General features: G+C 42.9%; 1 protein-coding gene across 4 annotated transcripts in view; it reads left to right on the top strand.

Annotated features, from left to right (window-relative positions):
- SLC26A7 (solute carrier family 26 member 7) overlaps positions 1-20,064 on the top strand; it is a 139,783-nt gene that overhangs the window by 107,214 nt on the left and 12,505 nt on the right. For all 4 annotated transcript variants that reach the window (XM_075125062.1, XM_075125061.1, XM_075125059.1 and 1 more), the window contains 2 exons: positions 12,523-12,660; positions 14,188-14,236. In XM_075125062.1, coding sequence (XP_074981163.1) covers positions 12,523-12,660; positions 14,188-14,236 — 187 coding nt within the window. The remainder of the gene's footprint in view (positions 1-12,522; positions 12,661-14,187; positions 14,237-20,064) is intronic.

The raw sequence follows: 20,064 nt of genomic DNA, 5'->3' as shown, positions 1-20,064 counted from the left end.
TTTTCACAGTGCATCCACATGTGGTGGGAAAAGGGAGGTGGGTTGCATGGAGCTGGCACAGACCACTTTAAACACCTCTCAGCCAAGATCACCTTGGTCAGGATGCACTTGAGAAGTAGATGGAATGATCCTACCTCAAGAGACTGTTTTCTGAACTTGCATTCTCACCTGTCTTTTATCCTCCCAATCACAGATTGCAAATTTTTTGCTTATTTTCCATTATAGTTATGATTACTTTGTATTACAGTAGTACCTGTGGGTTCCAGGTGAGATCAGGGTTCCATTGTGCCAGGTACTCCACACATACAAAATCAGAAACACCCTGCTCAAACAGACAGACAGACAAAAAGTTAGATGGGAAACAGAGGTGCAGTCAGGGGTTCTATAACAGTTTTTATTGTGTCAGTGCTTCGAGCCATTGATCCAAACTGTAAAGCCTGTATATAATGGAAACCACTTCAAGCCAGAGGATGTGGCAGCACTCCCCTCCCCCTCGCTTCTCCAGTTTGAGCACCTATGGGTGCAGTGACATGCCCAAAATCAAACAGCACGTCAGTGGCTGTGCTAGAAACAGAGCCCACCTCTCCAGATTCCTAGTCCAATGCCATATCTAATAAACCATTCTGCCTCTCAGTTTCTGCTGTGTCCACATGACTTTTCAAGTATGCATCCATCCAGTCTTCTTAATAGTTCAGTTAGCAACATGCCTGACAGTTATTACCTCATTAGTTTCAGAGTAGCAGCCATGTTAGTCTGTATCCGCAAAAAGAAAAGGAGGGCTTATGGCACCTTAGAGACTAACCAATTTATTTGAGCATAAGCTTTCGTGAGCTACAGCTCACTTAATCAGATGCATTCAGTGGAAAATATTTTGGGGGGAAAGATGTTTCCAAGTGGGCTCTTTCCCTGTTCTTTGTGTAACACTGGTGGTGGCAGCATAAGGTCCAAGGACAAAAGGTAAAAGTTTGTACCTTGGGGAAGTTTTAACCTAAGCTGGTAAAAATAAGCTTAGGGGGTCTTTCATGCAGGTACCCACATCCGTACCTGAATGCATCTGATAAAGTGAGCTGTAGCTCATGAAAGCTTATGCTCAAATAAATTGGTTAGTCTCTAAGGTGCCACAAGTCCTCCTTTTCTTTTTACCTCATTAGTGAGACTCTCCCATTCAAATCATTCATTTTTTGATATCTGAATTATGTCTTGAATCTGGGTTATCTTGGACTAAAAAGTTGAGAGTTTGCCCAAGAGGATTTACTATTTGGCACGCTGAAACATTTTGAGTGACAAGGCTGAAAACAATGGTAAGCGAGAGGGAGGAGGATTCTAAAACACTAATTAAAAACAATGGTGTGACACCTGTCCCAGTTGTTGATTATTAGATCAAATTTCAGTATTAAGAAAAAAAAAGTTAAAGGAACTTTGTTAGAGTTACATGACCCAAAATTTGATCTATATTTCTTTCTCTTGAAAAATATTTTTAAAAATTCCTTATATCTCCTCTTTTCTCCAAGTCTCTGCTTTAGCTCTCTTTTTTCCTAAATCACCAAGAAAGATCAATTCCTGAGAACATACAACAACAAACTAGCATACACACAGTGGAGGGAATAAAGTTTTAGTAAGGAAGCAGAGTTCTCAAGATTTTATTGCAAAAAACAAAGAGGAAAAACATTTTCAAGATTAAGAAATCTGCCTTGGCACATGCCTTTTAACTTAATTTAGAACTGCTGGGTTGCAGTTGTTTACAGTGAGTTTTTAAATGTGTGAATGCTGGAGTTGTTGAGGCTCCCCTTGAAAATGACAACTTAGAGATAAACAGGATACTTAAACATGAAAATATGCAAATTTAATCAGCTGTCATACTATCAAGGTACTGTGGATTTATAGGGATTATTCCATCAATAAGCAAACAGAAACTTCAATATGGAAAAAAGATTGAGAGAATGCTTCTCAAAAAACATATGTGAAACATGTCACATCACAGACACTGTTAAGATCAAACTCTTGCCAAAATGTATCTGGTGCTGAGTAATGGATGCAGCAGCTGTGGATGTCCTTAGGAAACTAGTGAATAGGCTGCTTCAAACAGTTTTCTTTCCTCGGGAAGGATACATTGTAAAGGATCTCAGTTTTTCTCAGAATGATAGAGATCAAATTTTGAAATGCATCCAGAATGCAGATAGAACTAAACCAGATCTGAATTTGTCACAGTTCCCCTCAACCATGTCCTGAGGAAAAGTTTGATTTTGACAGGGTCTCCTGGTTGGTATTCTTGGACTGGGAGGGTTTTGGCTATAATGAAATACTAAAATGTATTATACTGTTCAGCCACTAGGTAGTGCTGTATGTAACATATCTTATTTAAGCTAACCTCAGCCATTCTTAGGTTTCAGAGTAGAAGCTGTGTTAGTCTGTATCCGCAAAAAGAACAGGAGTACTTGTGGCACCTTAGAGACTAACAAATTTATTAGAGCATAGGCTTTCGTGGGCTACAGCCCACTTCATTGGATGCGTAGAATGGAACATATAGTAAGAAGATATATGTATATATACATACAGAGAAGGTGGAAATTGCCATACAAACTGTAAGAGTCTAATTAATTAAGATGAGCTATTATCAGGAGGAGAAAAAAACTTTTGTAGTGATAATCAAGACGGCCCATTTAGACAGTTGACAAGAAGGTGTGAGAACATGGGGAAATAGATTCAATATGTGTAATGACCCAGCCACTCCCAGTCTCTATCAAACCCAAGTTAATAGTATCTAGTTTGCATATTAATTCATGCTCAGCAGTTTCTCGTTGGAGTCTGTTTTTGAAGCTTTTCTGTTGCAAAATTGCCACCCTTAAGTCTTTTACTGAGTGGCCAGAGCGGTTGAAGTGTTCTCCTACCGGTTTATGATTCCTGATGTCAGATTTGTGTCCATTTATTCTTTTGCGTAGAGACTGTCTGGTTTGGCCAATGTACGTGGCAGAGGAGCATTGCTGGCACATGATGACATATATCACATTGGTAGATGTGCAGGTGAACGAGCCCCTGATGGCGTGGCTAATGTGATTAGGTCCTATGATGGTCTCACTTGAATAAATATGTGGACAGAGTTGGCATTGGGCTTTGTTGTAAGGATAGGTTCCTGGGTTAATGTTTTTGTTGTGTGGTGTGTGGTTGCTGGTGAGTATTTGCTTCAGGTTGGGGGCCTGTCTGTAAGCGAGGACTTGTCTGTCTCCCAATATGTGAGAGTGAGAGATCATTAAGGAAATTATCTCAACATTATCTGATTCTCAAGTATTATGATGTGAACAAACCCACAGTGGCCAAGGTTGATGCAAGCAGCTATGGCCTAGGTGGTGTATTGTTGCAACAACATGGATCTGGGTGGAAGCCAGTTGAAAGTTGCTCACACACACTAAACAGAAGCAGAAAAACTATGTGCACAGATTGAAAAGGAGTGCCTAGCAAACGTATGGGCATATGAGAACTTTTACAGATATCTGTGCAGATTGGATTAATTTACACTTATAACAGATCATAAACCACTGATCAGCAGAAAAGAACTGGATTAAGTGCTGTTGAGATGCCACCATATATTGAAAAGGTCAATTCAGTTTAATACAATTGCTAAATACGTTTCTGGGAGAAATCTAATAGTAGCAGACACTCTCTCATGGAGCTTAGTATTGTACTCAATTACTCATGAGCTCAAAAATTATGTAAAGGATGTGGATGCTATGGACTCATGCAGACCAGTGTCAGAAAAGTACACCTGCATTTTTTCATGTTCTGTGTGTATATAAATCTCCTCACTGTATTTTCCACTGAATGCATCCGATGAAGTGAGCTGGAGCTCACGAAAGCTTAAGCTCAAATAAATTGGTTAGTTTCTAAGGTGCCACAAGTACTCCTTTTCTTTTTAAAGAATTATGTATACTTTTACAACAGGCCTCACTCAGTTTGAGAACTGCTGGGCCCAGAATCTGGTGACTGTGTTTGTGTCAAATTGGATGGAGAAAAAGGATAGACAACTCCAGCTGTAGTAAAGAAAAATAATTCATTGCCAATATCCTATGCTATTGAGAACAACAGACTTGGAGAGTTCAGTAGAAACCTTCAACATCTGTGGCGTGTCCCTCAAAAAGAACAATCAACAGAGCAAACTCTATAGATCGTGGATGTGGAACAAGACGACGACGACTTAGAGATTCCATACCAACAGCAGCCAGTCAGTGCAACTAATGGACAGTCAGACGATCAAGCTGTGATGCGTTTGGGTCATGTAACTAGATAAGCAGTATGATTCAGAGACTAACAGACTGATCCATATTGAACTTCAAAGACAGCATGATAGTGTAAATTTTATAAATGGTAAGAATGTAGAACTTAAAGGGACTGATGTAATGGAATACTAAGCTGTACCATACTGTTCAGTCTCTAAGTGGTGCTGTGTATAACATGCCTTCTTCTTCAAGTACATATCCCTGTGTGCTCTCAAACAGAGATTGCAAAGTAGTATTCGCAGGCCTGCTCCTGCACAAAGCAGTGCCTGCTCTGAACAGGGGAATATAGGAAGGCACGAGCCCATCACCACTCTGTTCTCAACTGCCTGTAGCATGAGATGGAGAGTTCTACTGCCTGCTGTATTCAGCATCCCACCTTAACTTGTGAATTGTTGTTTTACTTATTTGTTTTAGTAATTTTGTTCTTTTAATTAATTTCATTATACCTTTATTTCCCTTTATTTTGTGTTGGTCAAGGGGGGGCTCCTTCCTCTTCTCCGATTTTTTGTGTTGGAGCATAATTGTGCCCAAGACCTCAGGGTTTAAGACCGATAAGAGTTGCCACAGGTCCTTTCTCTGTCCGTGTTTGAGGGGTCTATCTGTGTTTGAAGGGTAGAGCCAAGAAGGCAGGTAGGATAGACTTAAGCTTATACTAATGGACCGTGCCTTAGCTCCTGGAGGCCCTCTTACTCTGTACATTGACATCTATGTCAAAGACAGCCCAGGTCACTGTTGCTGCTTCATCTGCAGCTCTGGACAATAAGACTTCAGAAAAGAGGAAATATACCTCTCCCAACTTGGAAATAAAGAATGGGGCAGATCATTGCACATGACCCACTCTCGGGAGACCTCTCGTCCCCGTAAGGGTACAGTAGAGGCTCTGAGTGAGTTTGGTACTGAGGTGTTGGTACTGAGAAAGAAGCTCCACTTGAATGTGCCTACCACAAGAGCAGCTAGTGCAGCGGCACCATCTGCTCCCTGGCAGCATAGTGAGACACACAGGGCTACCATTCATGCCAGTATTGGTATTTTGTAGTACCTCTGAAAGAGACAGGACACTATAATAATCTTGTAATGCGGAAGCCTCTATCTCACCACCTCATACTGACTCTAACTTTGGGTGAAGACATCAGAGCTCTCAACATCTTTCCAGGTTTCTTTCTTCAGAGGGTCTCATTGCTGATGAACCTGAATCACCAATTATGGAGGGATCTGCCAGTACCATCTCCATGCTACTGCTACAAAAGCAGCACGTTGGGACGGATTTAAACCTCCAGCCTTCAGTACCAATAGGGACATTGGAGCTCCCCCCCGCCCTCTTTAGTTCAGGGAAAGACTGCACAGACTCAGATTTCTGTACATGGATTCCACTACCCCCGTGAGCCCTTTGCATGAAGATAAGCCTGGGGAACCTACCAGATATCATAGGCCCAGAGATTATGATTGTCATTGGGGTTCTTTCCGTTATCCCCTTCAGTTTCTGGACCCGTGAGGCCACTATGGCAACCAGCTTCATCAGATATCTAAGAGAAAGCACCAGTACCCACCAGTACTGTACCAGCAACCGGCTTCTACAAACCATCCTATTGTACAGCACACATCAGCACTGTGGAGCTTAGTACCCAACACTTCTCCAGTACTGGAAGATATACAAGAGGAACTGGAGTCTCTGACAGAGGAGATTTCACCTTCTGGAAGGTCCTCTTCGTTTCCAGATGAAGTGGTAATACCACCAGTACCCTCCTATGCAAAAGATTTCAGAACCTTCCAGGAGAGCATTCTGGTTCCAATCCTCAGGACTTCCAAGAGAAGGTCATAACACGGCGGAACATCTCCTATTTGAATAACCTAAGGTCTTTAGCGAGCATATAGACTCCTCTGTCCACACAGTCAAGGATTCCAGGGCAATGCTGCTATTACTGGGAATTTATGTGCCTGCAATGAGAAGACAGTTTAGGAGATCCCAAACTGCTCAAATATCGAGACCATTCTGCTACCATCAGTACACTTTTCCTAAGACTCAGAACCCCTTCAGGAGTTCATCGGAAGAGGGTTCTATTCCAATTACTTCCTGGTTCTCCAGAAAGGAGAATGGTGGAAACCAATCCTTGATCTCAGGAACCAGCACAACTGCGTCCTAGTATAACACTTCAGAATGGTGACACTAGCCATCATAATTCCATCCTTAGATCCAGGAGACTGGTTCACTACCCTCAATCTGCAGGACACCTCTTCCATGTAGCCATCCATGTGTCACACAAGCATTTCCTAAGATTTGTGGTAGGGGAAGATCACTATCTATATCAAGTTTCAGAGTAGCAGCGATGTTAGTCTGTATTCGCAAAAAGAAAAGGAGTACTTGTGGCACCTTAGAGACTAACAAATTTATTTGAGCATAAGCAGTAGCTCACGAAAGCTTATGCTCAAATAAATTTGTTAGTCTCTAAGGTGCCACAAGTACTCCTTTTCTTTTATCTGTATCAGGTTCTTCCTTTCGGCCTCTCCATTTCCCCAAGAATGTTCACAAAGAGTCTCTCAGCAGCCCATCTATGTCAGTAGGGAATATAGATTTTTCCCATATCTGGTGACTGGCTTCTCAAGGACCTGTGTCATGGATCCACAAGATTGGTGCTACACCCCTAGCTTTGGGGCAGTTTCTTGGAGGAACCACTTCAGTGTGCCAGACCTCAAGTGATCTCACTCTTTCTCCAGGTTAAGCCACATGGCCTCTCTACTTTCTGAGACTGAACTTCTGGGGCTTCAGCACTCCTGCTTAACATGGTGAACTCTGTTCAGTGAGTCCAACCGCGATAGATTCCTGGTAGAGACTTATGCACTCTTCAGGGATTAATGCAGCTCACCAAGCATTTGCAGTGACACAAACAGCATCGTCAAAATGGTAGGGTTTAATAGTCAGCTGGAACACATCATAGGACGTCCTTAGGTTAGCACATGAATATTAAAGCATAGACCAATTTGGTTAGCCCAGAGCCAAACCAAGCTGTAGTGAACCCCATTGTTCAAGCTGTGTCTGTCTCTCAATCTGACCTTCTTGGTCAGATCCCAGGTGAGAGTCCCCAACACCTTCCAGCAGCCAACGCTTATCCCCCAACCAAGACCTTCCCAGTCCTTTGTTTTCAAGCTGGAAAATACAGCTCAGTTTTCCTGCTGTGGGGTAGAGAAACCTCTCTCCCTGTGATTTGTTGGTTGCTAGGTGTCAGTGTCCTGGTGTTTGGGTTTTCTGTTGTTTTCTTGGATTCTCCATTGATATGGGGTCAACCTCGGCTGTTTTTTTTTTATTGACCCATCCCAGCTCAGACAGCTAAATGACATTCATACCTATCTCTCTTCGCCTGCGCTGAGAACAAACAGTCCTTTTCCACTCAGTGGGTAATAATGCAGCATATAGGGAAAATTGAGGAACACACAGGTGTCATAAAAATATTACATAAAATTCCCACTTTGTCATAGTCTGTCATCCAAGAGGCCCAGGAGGCAACATCCAGAGCATTAATTTTATTCCAGTTTCTGGGCCTCCTTGTCAACCACAAAGAAACCCCATACCATCTTCAGTTCAGAGAATAGACTTTACAGGAGCTACTCTAGACTCCACAATAGCAAGAACCTGCCTACCCTAGGAGAGGTTCTTCACCCTATCCACCCTAATCTCAAATTTACAGTGCAGTCTGCAAACAACAGTGAGGACTTGCCTAATATTTTGGGCCACATGTTGGCCTCTATGTATATGACTCTCCATGCGAAGATGCCTCTTAGATGCCTCCAGACATGAGTAAGAACAGCATATACTTCAAACAAACAGCCTATCCAAACATATCACTGTGCAATCTCATATGCTTGCCAACACTTCCTTTGTGCTATACGAGGTCTCTTAGTCACAGTAATTCTAGACAACAGGACAGCAATGTATTATATCAGCTGACAAGACAGAGCAAGTTCCCAGGCCTTATGTGCAGAGTTGCTAAGGCTGTGGCTTTGGTGCATCGCTCATCAGATAGAAATGTCAGCAGTCTACCAGGCTTCCAGAGTACAAGTGCAGACTCCCTGAGCAGACACTTCTGTCAGGATCACAAATGGGATCTCAAGGACTGTCTTCTGCAGCATCTGCCAGAGTATACTGGAGTAGAGCTCTTTGACACCCTGAACAATGCAAAATGTTACCTGTTCTGCTCTAAGGGAGGTCACGGCCATGGTTCTCTAGACCATTATCCTTCTTTATGCATACCCACCTATACCATTAATGCTCAAGAGCCTTCTCAAGCTGCATTGAGAAGGAGCGAGAGTTATTATCATAGCACCTGCTTGGCTGAGGCAAGTGTAGTACTCAAACCACATCCACTACTCAGAGGTAATACCCCTCAGAATTCCTATCACAAAGGATTTGTTGATACAGAGTTCAGGGTTACTTGTTCATTCTAACTCCTCCTCAGTAAATCTGAGAGCATGGCTCGTCAGTAGCTCTCAAGCATGGAATTGACCTTTTTCCCCATATCCAGTATAACGCCCAGTACTCCCAAGACTGACCTACAAAAGTGGAAGTTCTTCCAGTCCTGGTGGTCTTTCCCATCTTCTCAAGCATCAGAAGTTCTGCTTTCCAAGATCCTGATCTACCTGTTAATTATTTGGAGTCAGGAAGGAATTTTCCCCTGGCTCAGACTTCAGAGACCCAGGGTTTGGGTTTTTTTCTTTCTTTCTTTCTTCTGCAGCATGGGGTATGGATCACTTTCAGGTTTAAATTAGTGTAAATGGTGAATTCTCTGTAACCTGAAGTCTTTTAACCATGATTTGAGGACTTCAGTAACTCAGTCAAGGGTAAGGGTCTATTAGAGGAGTGGGTGGGTGAGGTTTTGTGGCCTGCCGTGTGATTATGACTAGACTAGATGATTATGATAATCCTTTCTGGCCTTAAAGACTATGAGTCTTTGAGTTAAATACAGGGTCTCTCAATGAGCTCTATCAGAGTACATCTGGCTGCCATCACAGCCTTTCACTCATCCAGCCAGGGCTGCTTAGTCTTTGCCCATTCTACAATAGCCAAATTTCTTAAGGGCCTGTGCAACTTATTTCTTCCTGTTCAACAACCAGTTCCCCAGTGGTACCTCAACCTGGTTTTGAATGCCCTGAGGAACCTATAGTGAACCATCCTCCATCTCTCCTTCAAAATTTCTTTTCTAATTGCCAACACCCCAGCAAAGTGAATGAGGAAGCTGGGAGTGCTTATGGTGGACCTACCATACACCACCTTATACAAAAACAAGGTTATATTACATCTCCATCCTCATTTTCTCCCAAAGGGCTCCTCAGAACATAACCTGAACCAGGAAATTCACCTACCAGTTTTCTACCCAAAACCTCATGCCTCCAGAGAAGAATCAAGCCTTCATTTTTGGATGTCAGGAAGGTCCTTGCCTTGTACGTGGACAGGACTAAACTATTCCATGCCTCTCTTAGACTGTTTGTGATGATTGTGGATAGGATGAACAGCCAACTGATTTCCACACAAAGACTGTCTGAGTGGGTTTCAGGTTGCATCAGGACCTGTTATGAGAATGCATGGGTACAGCCCTCTCATGAGTGACAGTAAATTCTAGAGCTCAGACTCCATCTATAGCTCTACTGAAAGACATTCCGATAGCAGAGATTTGTTAGTCTTCTATCCATACCTTTGCCAAACACTATGCCATCTTACCTGCTTCCAGAGATGATACTGGCTTTGGTAATGCAGTCCTTTGAACTGACCTGGACTTACTTCCTCAGCACCCTCTTCCTCACTGAGTTACTGCTTGGGGGTCTCCTATGGTGGAGCCTCCTTAGGGACATATACTCAGAGAAGGAGAGGCTACTTACATTACAGAAACTTTAGTTCTTCAAGATATTTTATCCCTATGGGTGCTTTACCTTCTGCCCTCCTTCCCTTCTTCTGAACTGTTAGGCTTTGCAATTGAGAAGGAACTGACTGGCAGCATGCCCGGGCCTCCCTATGTGCCCTGGTTGCAGTCTCTGGTCAAGAGTGCATGGACGTGTGGACCTTCTATGGTGGAGCACCCATAGGGACAAAACACCTTGCAGAACTCAAGTAACCTCTCCTTATTTAAGCTAACCTCAGCCATGTTGGGAGAGCATTAAAGGATCTTATGAAAGACATATCTCTGGTGTGTGTGTGTGTGTGTCTCTGTCTGAGAAAGAAGCTCTGTAGTTGGCATATCTGATACAGAAGCCTGACCTGCTAGTAGCAGCACTGCAACCTACTGTGTACAAGAAGTACATGACATTAGCTTCTCAGTCAGAGTAGGTTTTGGCCTTTGCAGGTCTCTTTTCCTCTTTGTATGTTACACCATCCACTGCTGCCAGTTATAGTAATGCTGGGATGATAGGGACCAGGGTACGTGTTCGTCTGAACATCAAGCATTGTACTGGGCTGCTGTTAACGCCTCCTGTGGGAGTGTTTCTCCATTCAAGAATCCCTTGCCCTATATTTTTTTCCTTTCTTCAGCTTTCTTTAATGCCGTATTAGTATTTTTAACTGCCATTTCAGGTTTTTCTGTTCAGTTGGCTGTGATATGGTGATGAAGTGAAATGATATAACTGAATTCCCATTCCTGGGTAAATTGCACAAATACTCTGCAAGTAAACTAGACTAGTTGTCTGAAACTACACAATTTGGGATACTGTGCCTGCTGAAATGTGAAACGCTTCATGGCTTTGTCTATGATGATGGTCGCTGCAGTACTGTCTGACAATTTGACTAGTTCCCAGAGGTCTGAAAAGTAGTCTACAGTAACTAGGTAGTTTGTGTGGTTTGCAGTGAAAAGGTCCATTGCCATTTTGTTCCAGGGTCTATTGGGAATGTGCTGTGTATTTTCATTGTACACAGTAGGTTTATTTCATGCTTTCCCTGTGCTACTTGGTGAATTATCTTTGTGTTTGCTCTACTTATTCTCTGCAATTTACCGGAAGTTTGTTCATTAGCTTTTCACACCTATGATTCTTGCTAGAGTTAGAGTGGGCTCTCTGAACATTCTCATTCCAGTTCCTGCATCTATTGTCCCAATTATTAACCTAGTACAAATTAGATCTTTCAAGATTTAGTAATTTCATGAGTCAGCTATTTCATACAATCTGGCAATATACTGATCTTTTGTTTCTCCAGATTCTTGATGACCCTTGTTGAAAAGATGCCTTTTGTATGTGACTCTTTTTGTGGGTTGAAAACATTTTTGAAGCACTTCTAGGTTGTTTCCAGGGTCCTCCGGCTGTGCTGTTAACATGTCCAGAGGCTGTTGGAGCATGAGGCAGTCTTTCCTAATTCAGCTAATAGTGTGGTTGCTCTTACTTTGTTTTCCTTTTTATCCAGCTCTATTGACATTTTTTCATAGCTTTCCCCCTGTGATCTAAAAAATATACAGTTGCTAAACACATTCTATTTCATGTCCATCTGCTCAGGGACAGGAATTTGGTATGTTGCCATGATTATGGTTTTCTCTTGGTTTGGTTTGTAATAGGTGAAATCAGAATTTAAGACTATCTGTAGGAGATGACTCACTTCTGACACAAGGTTCTATGTGCAAGCATAAAGAGAGAGAGAGAGAACTGAGACAGTGCGACATGCAGGCTATACTCCTTGCTCCACATCTCCAGTGTTCTCGCATCAATTGCTTCCTGAAAGTAGAATTCTCTTAGGTCCTAGACACGATCATACAATAACACCCCCAATAGGAAGCTGTTTATCATACCATTAGGGATGTGTCTGGAAGGCACAATTAAGCTCATATTACTTTGGGACCCTTGGAGTTGGCTCTAACTTGTGTTATTCTGGCTAGTTGAGAGTGGTTCTAGCTTTATGCCTGTAGTTGAGGATAATATTGGGAAGATCAGAAATGGCTTCTGCAGTTCACAGATGATTCAACCTTGCTTCAGATTAGCTCAGCCTACTTCTTCATCTGTTAGAGCTTTAGATGCACAAAAAGCTCAGTAATTTTATCTACTGGGTAGAAATTCTTTAGGTGACACTCAGTAAATACCTTTAAATACTCTTTTAATTTTACTTATATTTCCTCCTCAATTTAAGATAGAATCATGTGTGAAGACTGATCAAATTAGTAATCTGTTAAAGCACCATGGTAACTCAGAATTTTGTCACAGGATTGTTGTTTGGTATTATCTAGGGTTTTTAAAGAAATTTCCCCTTTTTAAATCTTAAGGAACTAAGTCTTTTGTTTATTCCATCCCAAAGGAATCTTTACAACAGGTAAAGATAGTTTCAGTGAACAACCCGCTAGTATTTCTGAATGCCAAGAAGTTCCATCGTGACCTAATAAGGATAATCCAGAAGGACAGTGCAAGCACCCAGCCACATGATGATCTAAACAAGGTAGATTATACTGCATGCGTTAGTAATGATGAGACTTACTTGCATTTCTCTTGTGCATTCCATCAGAAGATTTCATAGCATTTAATTAGATAATGCAGTAGAAAAATCAGATTATACTATAAATTAGTTGTTTATCATGGAATAAAATTCAAGTTTAAGCTTCAGGAGATTAAATATATTTAGTTTTTTCTATTATTTTGAAAGAATATCTCTAATATATTTGTTTATGTGATTCAGTGAAAGATGCTAATGCGCTGATCCAAAGTCCATGGGATGCCTTCCATTAACTTTAGTGAACTTTGGATCAGGATTTAAAGGCCTGATTTTCAAAAGAAATGATTACCCACTCTTCAGCTGTAGTCAATGGCTACTGCAGGTGCTCAACATCTCTGGAAATTGAACTCTCAGTTTCCAATTCTCCTCCCATGCTACTGTAAATCAGGAGCAACTCATTTGGAACCAGTAGGGAGTTAGGTTGGTAAAACTGTTGAGAATCAGGCCCGAAAGTAATAACTCTGCTTAATTTTCTGCACTGCTAATATTTTTGGGGAAAATAAATAGAATATTTGAAAACAAATGCATATGACTGTGGTTCTAGGGAGTGTCACCAAAGGCATCCTGCAATTCCAATTTACCCACTCATACCTATTCCAGTTTTAGGGGAGTGAGAGAATTTTACTGTTGCTGATGCTTTTTCTTTTAATACTGGGAAGGTACTGCAAAACTGTAGTGAGAGGAGCCATATAAATACCTAAATAGAGAGAAATGCATTTGATTTGTGTCTGAAATTAGTTTAGAGGTTCCTTGGTGCAGGGATTTAGTCTGTTCTCTGTACTAAAAAGAGCTTAACACTGGAACTGGGTGAAATTTTTTGCACAGTTTTTTGTAGAAAATTGGCCTTTTTTCAAAAGATAAAACTTTTCGCAAAAAATTATCAGCATTGATTTTTTCCATTTTTGTGAAATTTTCAGTGATATTTTTGCTGAAATATTTATCATAAATGTTATATTTCAAAAGTATTAACAGTTTTGTTGATCTAAAACTCTTTTTAGTAAATTGTATTTTTGGTAAATGAAGAATTTAGAAAATGGTTTCAGTAGAATTGAATTGAAAATATTGCACATAATTTTACAGAAAATGGGTCCATTTTGAATCCTGTGAAATGGAAACAACTTTGAAATACTGAAATTTTTCAAAAAATTATTTTCCTGTCTTTTGACCAGCCCTGTTTAGCATCCTTTGAAGAGTCATTAAAATAATACATCTGCTGAACCCAGATTCAGGTTGGTGGTTGGCTCAGAAGGTGAAAGTCAGCTGCAATAGTAAACAGGTTGAGATAACTGGGAAATGCTTGCTTCCTTTATTCCACAAATACAATGGATCCACAACACTGAGTTACAGAAAGACAATTTTGATATTTTTTCTGGACTCTTAATTCTGTTTCTCAGTAAGGAAATCAACAAAGGAGGCATGAGACCTGAGTACCCCCCTCCCCAGTACTTATATTGTTCATTGCTTTTGTTTCAGTGTGAACAGAACACGTTGCTCAATCCAGTATCCAATGGAAATTGTCATGGTGAGTTTACCATGTAAGATACAAGTTGAAAGTAAGAGGGGGTTTCAAGTGCATCAGCTGGTTCCAAATTTTTCCATTTATTTGTAAATGAGATTTCATTCCATAGACACACACCAAGTAAAGCATAGAATCATGTAGGGCTGTAAGAGACCTTAAGAGATCATCAAATCCAGCCCCCTACACTGTGGCAGGACCAAGTAAATCTAGACCAGGTGTTTGTCCAACTTGTTTTTAAGAGCTTCCAATGATAGGGACTCCACAACCACCCTTGGAAGACTATTTCAGAGTTTAACTACCTTTATAGTTAGAAAGATTTTTCCTAATATCCAACCTAAATCTCCCTTGCTGCGGATTAAGCCCACTACTTCTTGTCCTCCCTGCAGTGGGTATGGAGGACAATCGATCACCATCCTCTTCATAACAGCCCTTAACATATTGGAAGACTTATCGGGTCCCCTCAGTCTTCTTTTCTCAAGAATAAACATGGTTGGGTTTTTTAACCTTTCCTCATAGGACAGGTTTTCTAAATCTTTTTATAAGTTTTGTTGCTCTCCTCTGGACTCTTTCCAGTTTGTCCACATCTTTCCTAAATTGTGGTGCTCAGAACTGGACACAGTGCTCAAGCTGGGGCCTCACCAGAGCCAAGCAGAATCATAGAATCATAGAATATCAGGGTTGGAAGGGACCTCAGGAAGTCATCTAGTCCAACCCCCTGCTCAAAGCAGGACTGATCCCCAATTAAATCACCCCAGCCAGGGCTTTGTCAAGCCTGACCTTAAAAACTTCTAAGGAAGGAGATTCCACCACCTCCCTAGGTAATGCATTCCAGTGTTTCACCACCCTCCTAGTGAAAAAGTTTTTCCTGATATCCAATCTAAACCTCCCCCACTGCAACTTGAGACCATTACTCCTTGTCCTGTCATCCGCTACCACTGAGAATAGTCTAGATACATCCTCTTTGGAACCACCTTTCAGGTAGTTGAAAGCAGCTATCAAATCCCCCCTCATTCTTCTCTTCTGTAGACTAAACAATCCCAGTTCCCTCAGCCTCTCCTCATAAGTCATGTGTTCCAGTCCCCTAATCATTTTTGTTGCCTTCCGCTGGACTCTCTCCAATTTTTCCACATCCTTCTTGTAGTGTGGGGCCCAAAACTGGACACAGTACTCCAGATGAGGCCTCACCAATGTCGAATAGAGGAGAACGATCACATCCCTCGATCTGCTGGCAATGCCCCTACTTATACACCCCAAAATGCCATTGGCCTTCTTGGCAACAAGGGCACACTGTTGACTCATATCCAGCTTCTCGTCCACTGTCACCCCTCGGTCCTTCTCTGCAGAACTGCTGCCGAGCCATTCGGTCCCTAGTCTGTAGCGGTGCATTGGATTCTTCCGTCCTAAGTGCAGGACTCTGCACTTGTCCTTATTGAACCTCATCAGATTTCTTTTGGCCCAATCCTCTAATTTGTCTAGGTCCCTTTGTATCCTATCCCTACCCTCCAGCGTATCTACCACTCCTCCCAGTTTAGTGTCATCTGCAAACTTGCTGAGGGTGCAATCCACACCATCCTCCAGATCATTTATGAAGATATTGAACAAAACCAGCCCCAGGACCGACCCTTGAGGCACTCTGCTTGATACTGGCTGCCAACTAGACTTGGAGCCATTGATCATTACCTGTTGAGCCCGACAATCTAGCCAACTTTCTATCCACCTGCATTCATCCAGCCCATACTTCTTTAACTTGCTGGCAAGAATACTGTGGGAGACGGTGTCAAAAGCTTTGCTAAATTCAAGGAACAGCACGTCCACTGCTTTCCCTTCATCCACAGAACCAGTTATCTCATCATAGAAGGCAATTAGATTAGTCAGGCATGACTTGCCCTTGGTGAATCCATGCTGACTGTTCCTGATCACTTTCCTCTCCTCCAAGTGCTTCAGAATTGATTCCTTGAGGTACTGCTCCATGATTTTTCCGGGGACTGAGGTGAGGCTGACTGGCCTGTAGTTCCCAGGATCCTCCTTCTTCCCTTTTTTAAAGATTGGCACTACATTAGCCTTTTTCCAGTCGTCCGGGACTTCCCCGGATCGCCATGAGTTTTCAAAGATAATGGCCAATGGCTCCGCAATCACATCCGCCAACTCCTTTAGCACTCTCGGATGCAACACATCCGGCCCCATGGACTTGTGCATGTCCAGCTTTTCTAAATAGTCCCAAACCACTTCTTTCTCCACAGAGGGCTGGTCACCTCCTCCCCAGTGCAGTAGTCTGGGAGCTGACCTTGTTCGTGAAGACAGAGGCAAAAAAAGTATTGAGTACATTAGCTTTTTCCACATCCTCTGTCACTAGGTTGCCTCCCTCATTCAGTAAGGGATCCACACTTTCCTTGACTTCCTTCTTGTTGCCAACATACCTGAAGAAACCCTTCTTGTTACTCTTAACATCTCTTGCTAGCTGCAACTCCAGATGTGATTTGGCCTTCTGGATTTCACTCCTGCATGCCCGAGCAATATTTTTATACTCATCCCTGCTCATTTGTCCAATCTTCCACTTCTTGTAAGCTGCTTTTTTGTGTTTAAGATCAGCAAGGATTTCACTGTTAAGCCAAGCTGGTCACCTGCCATATTTACTATTCTTTCTACACATCTGGATGATTTGTCCCTGTAACCTCAATAAGGATTCTTTAAAATAAAGCCAGCTCTCCTGGACTCGTTTCCCACCTCATGTTGTTCTCCCAGGGGATCTTGCCCATCAGTTTCCTGAGGGAGTCAAAGTCTGCTTTTCTGAAGTCCAGAGTCCGTATTCTGCTGCTTTCCTTTCCTCCTTGTGTCAGGATACTGAACTTGACCATCTCATGGTCACTGCCTCCCAGGTTCCCATCCACTTTTGCTTCCCCTACTAATTCTTCCTGGTTTGTGAGCAGCAGGTCAAGAAGAGCTCTGCCCCTAGTTGGTTCCTCCAGCACTTGCACCAGGAAATTGTCTCCTACACTTCCCAAAAACTTCCTGGATTGTCTGTGCACTGCTGTATTGCTCTCCCAGCAGATATCAGGGTGATTGAAGTCTCCCATTAGTACCAAGGCGTGTGATCTAGTAGCTTCTGCGAGTTGCTGTAAGAAAGCCTCGTCCACCTCATCCCCCTGGTCTGGTGGTCTATAGCAGACTCCCACCACGACATCACCCTTGTTGCTCACACTTCTAAACTTAATCCAGAGACTTTCAGGTTTTTCTGCAGTTTCATACCGGAGCTCTGAGCAGTCATACTGCTCTCTTACATACAGTGCAACTCCCCCACTTTTTCTGCCCTGCCTGTCCTTCCTGAACAGCTTATATCCGTCCATGACAGTACTCCCGTCATGTGAGTTATCCCACCAAGTCTCTGTTATTCCAGTCACATCATAATTCCTTGACTTTGCCAGGACTTCCAGTTCTCCCTGCTTGTTTCCCAGGCTTTGTGCATTTGTGTATAGGCACTTGAGATAACCTGCTGATCGCCCCTCTTTCTCAATATGAGGCAGGAGCCCTCCCCTTTCACGCTCTCCTGCTCGTGCTTCCTCCCGGTATCCCACTTCCCCACTTACCTCAGGGCTTTGGTCTCCTTCCCCCGGTGAACCTAGTTTAAAGCCCTCCTCACTAGGTTAGCCAGCCTGCTTGCGAAGATGCTCTTCCCTCTCTTCGTTAGGTGGAGCCCGTCTCTGCCTAGCACTCCTCCTTCTTGGAACACCATCCCATGGTCAAAGAATCAAAAGCCTTCTCTCCAACACCACCTGCATAGCCATTCGTTGACTTCCACGATTCGATGTTCTCTACCCAGGCCCTTTCCTTCCACAGGGAGGATGGACGAGAACATCATTGGGCCTCCAACTCCTTTATCCTTCTTCCCAGAGCGACGTAGTCTGCAGTGATCTGCTCAAGGTCATTCTTGGCAGTATCACTGGTGCCCACGTGGAGAAGCAGGAAGGGGTAGCGATCCGAGGGCTTGATGAGTCTCAGCAGTCTCTCTGTCACATCGTGAATCTTCGCTCCTGGCAAGCAGCAGACTTCTCGGTTTTCCTGGTTGGGGCGGCAGATAGATGACTCTGTCCCCCTGAGGAGAGAGTCCCCGACCACCACCACCCGCATCCTTCTCTTGGGAGCGGTGGTCGTGGAATCCCCAACCCTAGGACAGTGCATCTCATGCCTTCCAACTGGCGGAGTCTCCTTCTGCTCCCTTCCCTCAGACGTATCATCTGGTCCACTCTCCGCATTGGTATCTATGGAGAGAACATGAAAATGGTTACTTATCTGCATCTGCGTTGCTGGTACATGGACGTTCCCCTTTCTTCTTCTGGAGGTCACATAATGCCAAATTTCTTCACCGGCCTCCTGTCCCCACTGTGCAGCCTGCTCTGAATCTTCAGAACCTTGTGCCCGCAGAAGCATATCCTGACGTCTGTCCAGGAAATCTTCAGTTTCTCTTATGCAACGCAGGGTCGATACCTGTTGCTCCAGACCTTGAACCTTCTCTTCCAATATGGAGACCAGTTTGTACTTTGTACAGACAAAGTCGCTTCTGTCCTGTGGAAGAAAGACAATCATAGCACATCCAGTGCAGGTCACAACAGCTGAACACCCCCCATCCATATTACCTTCCTTCTACGAGCTTCCTTAGGAGATGCAGTAACTACTCAGAGAAGCTGGCAAGATGTAAGCCTCAGTGGGCTCTCCCCAGGCAAACTCCCAGGCAAACTCCTGCTGTTAGCTGCTCTGCTGGTTCCCCGCCGCTCAGCTGGTTCGCTGCTGACTAGCTTTTTATACGGTCAGGCTCACCTGGAACAAAGCACTCCCAATTCCCGTCCTTTTCAACCAAACAAACAAACACACGGTCAAACTGTCCTCACAACAAACACTCAGATACAACACTCAGATCCTCACAACAAACACACACTCAGATACTCACCAACACAGATCCCAGGCAAACTCCTGCTGTTAGCTGCTCTGCTGTTTGCCGCTGCTCAGCTGGTTCCCCACCGCTCTTCCTGGACAAATGACCAGGGATGAGTATAAAAATATTGCTCGGGCATGCAGGAAGCCTATTCTCTCAACACAAAAATCAAATGTACAGTGTTTGCTGGTAAAATGAGGAAATAACACAGTTGCATGCCCTGATCATGCAACAACATCTGCATCAGGTGGGCCCCCTGTGCCTATTCAGAGTTCACTGCAGGATCGGAGCCTTAGTTAGTACAAGACTGAAAAGTACAAAAGGATTAAAACCATGTTAACTTTATGGCTTTTAAAGCCATTTACAGTAAAAGCAAAGAAAATGGAGATTGAAATTAACAGTGGTACCTTACCTCAGCATATGGAACAAACTAAAGGTTTGTTTTTATTTAAGACTTAAATGCATAAACCCCTCTCATACTACGCCTCATAAAATGTCAGAACATAGTGCATACATTCATACAGGCTAAGCAAAATTGCAGGCTCTTCTTTATATGGATGATCTCAAGCATGGAAGGAGTTCAGCTATTACGTCTATTGAGAAAGCTTGTTAGCATTCAGGCTATGGAGGAAAACTTGAATTTGGGTTATTATCTGACTGTTATTAATTATTAACCTTTATTAACTATGTTTATGATGTTTATATTGCATTAGATTGTTTTATTTGGGGCAACTGAGTGCATGGTATAGCTGTAAAGCACAGCAATTTGTAAGAACTTCTAGTAAAGACTATAAAGTACCGTACCAGCATTTCCCTAAAAGCTCAGAAATGTCAACCAGTATGGAGTGCAGATTTCATTTGGATGAACTGATTCTACACAGTGTGTAAAATTTGTGTCCATGCT

Source organism: Caretta caretta, chromosome 2, assembly GCF_965140235.1.
Source record: "Caretta caretta isolate rCarCar2 chromosome 2, rCarCar1.hap1, whole genome shotgun sequence".
Taxonomy (NCBI): Eukaryota; Metazoa; Chordata; order Testudines; family Cheloniidae; genus Caretta; species Caretta caretta.
This window is presented reverse-complemented; position numbering and strand designations above follow the sequence as displayed.